The 8,648-nt window shown below is 37.2% G+C and overlaps 1 protein-coding gene across 1 annotated transcript in view; it reads left to right on the top strand.

The window, feature by feature from the left end:
- Window positions 1-2,055: 2,055 nt before the first annotated feature.
- spred2b (sprouty related EVH1 domain containing 2b) overlaps window positions 2,056-8,648 on the top strand; it is a 65,298-nt gene continuing 58,705 nt past the window's right edge. Inside the window, exon 1 of the mRNA XM_089117307.1 lies at window positions 2,056-2,532. Coding sequence (XP_088973433.1) covers window positions 2,507-2,532 — 26 coding nt within the window. The 5' untranslated portion in view covers window positions 2,056-2,506. The remainder of the gene's footprint in view (window positions 2,533-8,648) is intronic.

Raw genomic sequence — 8,648 nt, 5'->3', positions numbered from 1 at the left:
TATTACTCAGCAGGTGAGTAAGGTATTTTATTGAACCCATAAATGTAGTCATATGTCATTGTAAAACATTCGTCCTACCTATAATTGTGAAGGATCATATTCCACACAGTCACGCAGAGCCGAAGCACAACCAAACAATATTCTTCCGCAAAATGCATGCAGTGTTTTTTAACCGCTAGAGGGCCACAAGTTACACAGTGTATGTCTACTACAGTTTCTGTAAATGTTTTCCCATTTGTTCTGTGATCAAACATTTGCCCTAGCAGCCAATGAATAAAATGTCACATGATAATGGGACTATGAGGGAGGGGTGGGCATCACAATGGTGTTCTTATCTTGAAGTATGTCTAACTGTAGTTGTTGATTGTGATAGCCAGGGTAGTTAACTATTGTCAAGTGTTGAAAGCTTTTTTGAGTGTGTATAGCCTGAAAAAACAGCTTCCTGATTACTTTATGGCATCTGAGATGCATTGATGAGATTTGCAAATGGTGGCTCCCACTAGAAGTCATTGTGTAGTAAACAAATTGAATGAGGAATGCTTCTGAGGGCGTCCTGATTTGAAGTGATCAATAAGGAATTTGGACTGTCACTGGTGAACGTTCCCCTCAGTTCTCAAAATACCTCGCTGGTCCCTTGATCAAAGCGTGTCTAATCCTCAGCTTTCCCTCCGAGTCAGAAGTTACACAGATAAGGAGTCTGTGCTGTCCACCTTTGACCCTGATTACACTTTTTGGAGGAAGTGGTGCTCTAAAGTAGCACTTAAAAAGCCCTTGTTGTTGTGTGCTGTTATATATCAACACTCACATAAGGTGAAAAAAAAAATGAAGAAATATGTTTGTTTTTTCACAGGGGAATTCATAAATCCTTCAAACACTAAAAAAACAAAACAAAAAAACCCCCACAAAAACATGCACTCAGCTATCGCAGTCATATGACCTGTTTATGTAAGTTTTGTTATAACCTGGTTTATTACAGTTATATGAATTCACTAGGAGAAACACCAAAAGACATGTTTTTTGTTTTCATTTTGTGTTATCTGATGTTTTTATTCATTTTACTGAAGATCAGGACACAAATTTATTGGAGTTCCAATTCCAGTTAAATAATAATAATAATAATAATAATAAAACACTGAAATTAGTATCAAAAACACAATTTCAAATTTGTAATCCTTAGTAATAAAAAACATACATTTTTAGATTTGCCAAATATCCTCCTGATTTTGTATATGAAATTTATCAAAATAAAATTTGCAAGCATTCACATCAGTCAAAAAGAAAAAAAAAGTGCAGCATGACCAGAGGACAATGAATAATAGACCAAAAGCACCTGCGTCCTCAGAGTACTTGGACATGGCTGAAAAGGTAAAAATGATATAAATACTGTTCGTTTTCTCACTGTCATAGTCGATCAATGTTTACTTACATTTACGAGTCGTTAAATCATGTTTAATTTGGACTTCTCTGTGCATGCTCTTTGAGGTGGTGACCATAGACCTGCATTATATGACTGACAGACAAGAACGGTTTGACCTAAAAATATCAGAATTGAAAATACTGCGGAAACAAAGACACCTACATCTTGGATGCCCTTGAGGTAAGCTAAAACATACCAAAAATTAATTTCAAAGTGAACTATCCCTTTAAGCCATAACATAAGCATAACATTTCTTTAAAGGGACAGTTCGCATTAAAAAAAAAAAGAAAATTCGTTGATTTTGACCAAAGTTTCTTCTTTTGAAAACAAACGAAGATATCTTGAAGAATGTTGATGGTAGTTGAATGCTACCATGGCTACCGTCAACTGTCTTGTTAGAAATGAGATATCTTCTTATGTGTTCAGAAGAAAAAAAAAACAAGCTTGGAACAAATATAAGGTGAGTAAGCTAAATATGACAGGATTTGTTTGTTTGTTAGGGGTAACTATCCCTTTAAATTGTTTGCTATCGTGATCAGCTCTCCAGCCAGACGTTCTTCGATCCGTAAAACGAATCCCACTGATTTGAAAGGCGCTCGGCCTGCAGTGTGACGTCATCGCTTCCGGTCTCTCCCCCCTCCCCCTCGCGCTGCTGCTGGTGCTCGCGCTGGGCTCGCGCTGTTGCTGCACAATAATCCAACATGGAGTAATCAGAGATGGGGCTCGTCGGGGCCACCCTCAGCAACATCAACGCATTTTCATCTAAGGGATTTTCGGGAATACGCTCAAGCACTTCAAAACTCTGGGAAATTATTCGGGGAGATCTGATTTAGGTCTCTTTAGTTCAAGATCCTCCAAGGTTTTCATCAGCAACTGGTTAGATCCAGTGAAAAAAAAAATAGAGTGAGTGAGAGAGAGAGAGAAAAGAAAAAACCCATCAAGACGGAGACGAGGAGAGGAGAGAGCGCAACAAGAAGACACTTTAGAAGAACGAAATGTGAGGGATTTTATGGAAAAGAGTGGGATAAAAAATGACGAACGAACTGAGTGCACCCATTGTGGGATTTTTTTGTAGGTGAAACAAGAAAAATGATTGAAGAAACACACCCAAACGAGTAAGTACCTGGAAAGAAATGTCTATTTTGGGGTAGGGTTTGTCTTTGTTCTGGACGTTTGTTCTCATGTCACATCTTTAATGGTTAAAGCAAGTCAGCGAGCATCTCGGGGATGGTGCTGGAAAAGTTTGGTCAACTATTTTACGTTGAAATGTTGAGTGGTATTGTCAGTGGAAAGGGGGATCGGGCCCTCTCCCACTGATAGTCCGAAGGAGGGAGGGGGGAAGATGGAGTAGGGGTGGATCGGAAATATTTGGTAAAGGGATTTGATGGTTTAAAGGCACTTCCTTAAACATTCCTATGTGTATTTGCACGCCGCACGTTGCTTAGCGCAGCAGAGCCATTTTGTTTGTTTGTTTTTTGAACAATTGAGCGCGTTTAAATATTGACTTGGTCATAAAAACCGAAGTGGTTTAATGTTCTGGAAAGTCAGTTGCAGTGGTCGGATATATATCCGCCATTTGTTTTCTTCTCAGGCGCTTTGAATCGTTCTCATTTGCATACAGTGCTTCATTCATAAAAACACTGTTTGACTGTGTTGGCTCGGTGACAATGCGTTCTGTGAGGCAGGTTTGCTGCTCGGGCTGTTTAGTTGGTTATATTGGGCCTGTGAACTATTATAACTCAAGAATGTTAATTTACCTCGTTCAACCGCTTAATAATATGTCAGGCCAGAGGTTTTTAATGTAATGGTTGGCGCTTGGCCGACATATTTTCTCGTTTCTTCGCCTCCTCACGCGATGTGTTTGTTTATCACCAACTCGACGGGTTGGCTCTAATAGGCCTTGTAGCCTTCTATAAATGTCATTTCTTCAGCTGTATTTCCTAATATTCTGCCCTTCCGTGACAGAATTGCTGTCACACGTTAACAATAGTGGCCTCACGGATGAATTGGAGTCAGTCTGCCAGCGCTTGTCAAACGGAAGGGCGAAGGGCAGAGGAGTTGTTGTTTGCACTCATTCATAAAAGCTGTAACCTTCAGCCGCTCCATTCATGACTGCAGAGATCGCTTCAGAGATAAGCGCGATCGGCGTGCGTCGAAAACACACGATCAAGGGCCAAGGCAACACACCCCAGGAGGATGGAATAGGGTAAAACATACTGATAGGTATCAACATAGGCTACGTCCCATGTTGATTGCTTTAGAATTGCAAAAAAAAAAAAAAAAAAGGTGTATCACACGTTTTCTGAGGATGCAAATGACGCATACATTTTTTTGAAAAAATAAAATAAATAAAAGTTCTTATTTTTCTGACAAATGAGAGTCAGGTTTTAGGGGATTTCATTTGGATATCTCTTCTTATCACTCCATAAATTATAAACACTATCAACAGCCATTAAACAAAAATACAAATAAATAAAAAAAATCACCAATTTCAGAACCTTCAGAATTACATTTTAAAAGTGTATTTTGGATGTATTCTTCTCACTAGAAGTATTTATCACTTTATAAACAGCAAAAAAGCCACAAAGAAATTTGTTTTGCAAATGGTGTACGTGTAGGCTACATAATACAAACAGGCAGGTGCAACTGAAAAGGTGAGTGACCAAATGAAAACCAAGCTTATTACTCATTAATTATTGTCTGTGAAGTTATTACACATTACGCTGGACATTAATGAAACCACTTCCTCAAAAATACGTTATTTCAGGGCTTGTTACTATGATAAATGTTCATTTACGCTCGTCAATATTAAGTTAGCAGGTGGTTTAAACTAACTGAGGTTGCTTGCATTGGTAGTTAAGGTCAGGTCAGGTTTATATAAGTTATACCCTTACCAAAGTTACTGTGGTAATCAGAGTTACTGCTACTTACTAAGTATAACATTTAAACCAATACATTGATACAATTCACTTATTGTGTTTTAGGTTGTACTTATCTATTAAAAAAAACATAACCTGCTAACCCTAACCCACCCATAAACCAGACCACAAAACCCGTCCCTAACCTCACTCGCATCCCACCTTAAAGGGGTCATGAACTGGCTTTTTAAATGTTATTATATTGTTGTCTGAGGTCAACTTATAACATTCGCTTGGTTTTTGCATTCAAAAACATCAAAATGAACAAGTAATAGGCTATTTTGTACCCTGTTGTGAGCCTACCTAAAAAACAGTCGGTTTTTATGTGCGTGTGGCACTGAAGACTTGGAAGTAAAACACCCACTGCTGCGAGTGGAGAACAGTTTTGCATATTATAATGAGTTTAACTCACCCGTCGGTGCACATGGGAGAAAACGTCCAATGTTGTAAAATGGCAACCGGATTCGCCCATACATGTTCGACCCAGAGTCCGTGTGTTGCACAATATTCCTGTCAGATCCAATATAGACGGCACAGCACCGTTCTTTACTCTTAATCGGTCTGCAAATCCAGTCTTGTTGACAAAACAATCCTCAGTGAAATGAAGCGAACAGACGACGATGTTTTACCTCATCAGCTGGAACATCATTAAAGTCCCCGTGAACCGGAAGTTGCAAACGATTTTTCTCCAGTGCTGTGACGTATTTCCAAGTGAAACGGAATATTGAACAGAGGGCAGGGTTTTACTCTAGCGCTCCTCCTCTCCATCTCTCGCTCATAGCAAACTAACGGTTTGAGGGGAGTGGTTAAGCGTTTCCCCACCCAAACTGTGAAACCTACGTCATCAGAAAAAGAAACCGTTCCAGACCGGAAGTAACTTTTCAGATTTTGATTAAAGATTACTAAGGTAAAACATTTTTTTAATATATATTCATTTGCACGGATTAATTGTTCACCACAAGACTAGTAATATGCGCTAGCAAAGTAAATAGGTTCAATTTTGATTTCACGGGGATAAAGTTATCCATGCAGTCCTAATTGGAACCCACAGGAAGCTTATGCAGCGACTGTGTTCTTCCAAAACCAGGCACTGCACAATATTCTGTATTGCTCGGTAGCGATCCAGTTTGTCATCACGAGGTAAGCGCATGTACATGTATGATACTTATGTGTGTAATGCGCGAATCGGTGGGCGGGGCTAAACCTGCCGTGGTGAAGCAGGCGTTGATCATCTTCTGTGGGGGTGGTGTTTTATCCTCTTTGTCGTCATAGTGTTATATTAGACTATGTTTTTTTAGGTGTTATATTAGATTGTAAATTGGGGTGGAAAAGCATATTGATTATGTAAAATCTAAAATTTCAAAGACAGTTGCGATATTAAATAAGATTGGGAACTTGTTAAATAAGACGGCATTATTTATGTTATATGCATGATTATTTGTTCCATACTTAACATATTGTCTGGAGATTTGGGGTAATACGTTTAAGACATACACCCTACCACTTTTTATTTTACAAAAGAGAGCTTTACGTATAATTACAAAATCACAATATAGGGATCATACCAATGATTTATTTTTAAAATTAAACATTCTAAAATTTTATGATTTAGTGGATTACAAGGTTACATTGATAATATATAAAGTGTATTATAAAATGCTGCCTGATAAAATTTTGAGTATGTTTGAGAAACGTTATTGTAGGTATGAGTTGAAAGGAATATGTTTGTTTAAAAAACTAAAGGTACGCACAAATACTAGATGTAGAACTATCTCTGTAAGAGGAGTGAATTTATGGAATTGTTTGCATACAGATCTAAAATTGACACAAACAATAAGTGGATTTAAACGGCTCCTAAGAAACAAGATGATACTTTCATATAGATAGGTGTGGGTAATTAAAATCTATGACTTTGTTGTTTCAAGTGTTGTAAGAAGAAAACTGAGCACTGTTTGACTGTTGTAAAAAATTGAGAGGGATAGGCGTCAATAAGCCTTGAGCTTCAGCCTATACCCTTTGGTTTAATCAAAAGTTATGTTTATGATGAGTTGAATATTTGTTGCTGTATATTTGTTAATGATAAATATGTAATATGTAATATGTAAATAATAAAAATGAAATGAATGAATAGTTCCCCACTTTTAAAAACGAGTCGTTTTTAGAGGCTGTGTCAATAAAAGCTTTTATTGGACTAACAAGGACGTTTTCAGTTCTGAAACTTACAGGATATTCTACAGGATATTCTTATAATATGATGACCTCTTAGATGTCAAAAGCTCAAGGAAAATTTGATTTCTCAGTTCATCACCCCTTTAATAGCAGAAAAATATGTTTACAATACACTATAAGTGCACACAATAAGTTTCATTATGCCAAACAATTTTTCATTACACTTTGTTTGGTAACACTGTCCTACATTACCATTATTACATGCAACTGACTCTCAGCCAAACTCTAACCTAACACTATATTATTATCACTGTTATTCATAGTACTCGGTACTTAAATATATAATAACACCATAACAATGACGGTAATATTAATTAAAGCATTGCTTTAAGTTTAGGTGTAGGGTTTGGTTTAAGGTTAGTTGCATGCAATTATGCATTGCATTTACTGTTATTATTGCAGTAATTACATGTAACATAACACGGGCACTGTAAAATAAAGTGTTACCCAATTATTTTTAACATTTGATTGTAAGTTTGCACATTATATCCTCGTCTACCATGCGATTCAGGGACTAGCAGGTTGAGGAGCTTGTTACCCAATAGGATGCATGTGATACAGCAGCACTCAAACACAGTCATGCCAATCATATTGATCTCTGTAAAAATGTTCCCAAACTAACATTTGACTCTGCCTGTGAGTACAACAGTGCAAAATGACATTGAGGAAAGGTCACCCGGTCCACAACCATTCCCAATCCCCTGCCCTGCGCAGGAGAAATCGATTTCAGATCCTCATTTTCACTCTGACTCATACGAACAGCCTCGGCACAGACTGCGTGTGCCGTAAACAAAAGTATTACTTTGTGTATGTCAGTGTATGATTATCCTTATAGCTACGCGTCAGTGCAATATTACAGTATTGTTAGATATTTTAAAGCATTTTTGAAAATAAAAATCATTATGACAGCACTTAGCTCCCAACCTGTCTGATATTTGTGACATGCTCGCTTGATCTGCAGCAATAATTAACCGTAATGTCTTAAAATGATGAGTCGTCAACGTTACACTAGCAAGCTCAGCGGTTTTAGAGCCTTATGTCTTAATATTGTTTAATATTGGTCATGCTAGCCGTTTAATTCCCTTTAAGAGGATGTTGGACTGTATTGCTTTCCCTGGCTTTTGTCAGGGGGGAAAAAGAGCTTTACTTAAATCTGCTTATATTCTGATCGTGTTTTTATTGAAGTGTAATAAACCGAGGATTGACCGTTACTATTTTACTATGACCTCAATATAATTATTTATCGTTAATGGGATGCTATCTATTTGGGGTGAGCTTTTAAATTCATATTCTGTGAGTAAATAGGCAAAAATGTGTATAAAGTCATTGCTATCATGTTTGAAACCTGCGACAGTCACACTCGCATTTTTTCACATCTCGCACTACATTACAAGATAATAATAGAAAAGACGAGACAAGTTAACACAAGTCAAGGTCCACGAAATGCACTATTTAGTTTTGGTCCTTCCTTAGTAGGAGTCATGCTCAGGTTATGTAACCAATAAATGAATGTTGAAGCAGGCAAGGATGTGCTTCACATATTTGCATAAGTTAAGTGAGTTTTTGTCCTTCTTAAGACTCTGAATATATGATTGAGCAAAATACAGAGGTGATGATAATGGTTCTTTTAGTAAAAATCAGGGCTGTGAAATCGGAATATCACGAATGAACTGCAATAACTTCTTTTAACACTTCAAAAACTTCTGAAAAGTCAATGTTTTCAGATAGCAGCGTTTGTCCGACGACATATGCAAGTCAATCATCAAGCCGAACACAAGAATGTGAAACATGTATAGTATATTAAATGTTTTTTATACACTTAAAGGAGTAGCCTAGTTTACTTTTTTTTTTTTTTTTAAACTTTACTCACCCCCATGTCATCCAAGAAGAAATTAAAGTTTTTGATGAAAACATTCCAGGATTTTCTCCTTATAATGGACTACAATGGGAAACAAACGGTTCAAGGTCCAAATGAGAGTTTCAATGCAGCTTCAAAGCGCTTTAAACGACACCAGACGATGAATAAGGGTCTTATCTAGTGAAACGATCGGCCATTTCAAAAATAAATAACAAAGTTTAAGTTT

Source organism: Pimephales promelas, chromosome 11, assembly GCF_988280905.1.
Source record: "Pimephales promelas chromosome 11, fPimPro1.hap1.1, whole genome shotgun sequence".
NCBI lineage: Eukaryota > Metazoa > Chordata > Actinopteri > Cypriniformes > Leuciscidae > Pimephales > Pimephales promelas.
This window is presented reverse-complemented; position numbering and strand designations above follow the sequence as displayed.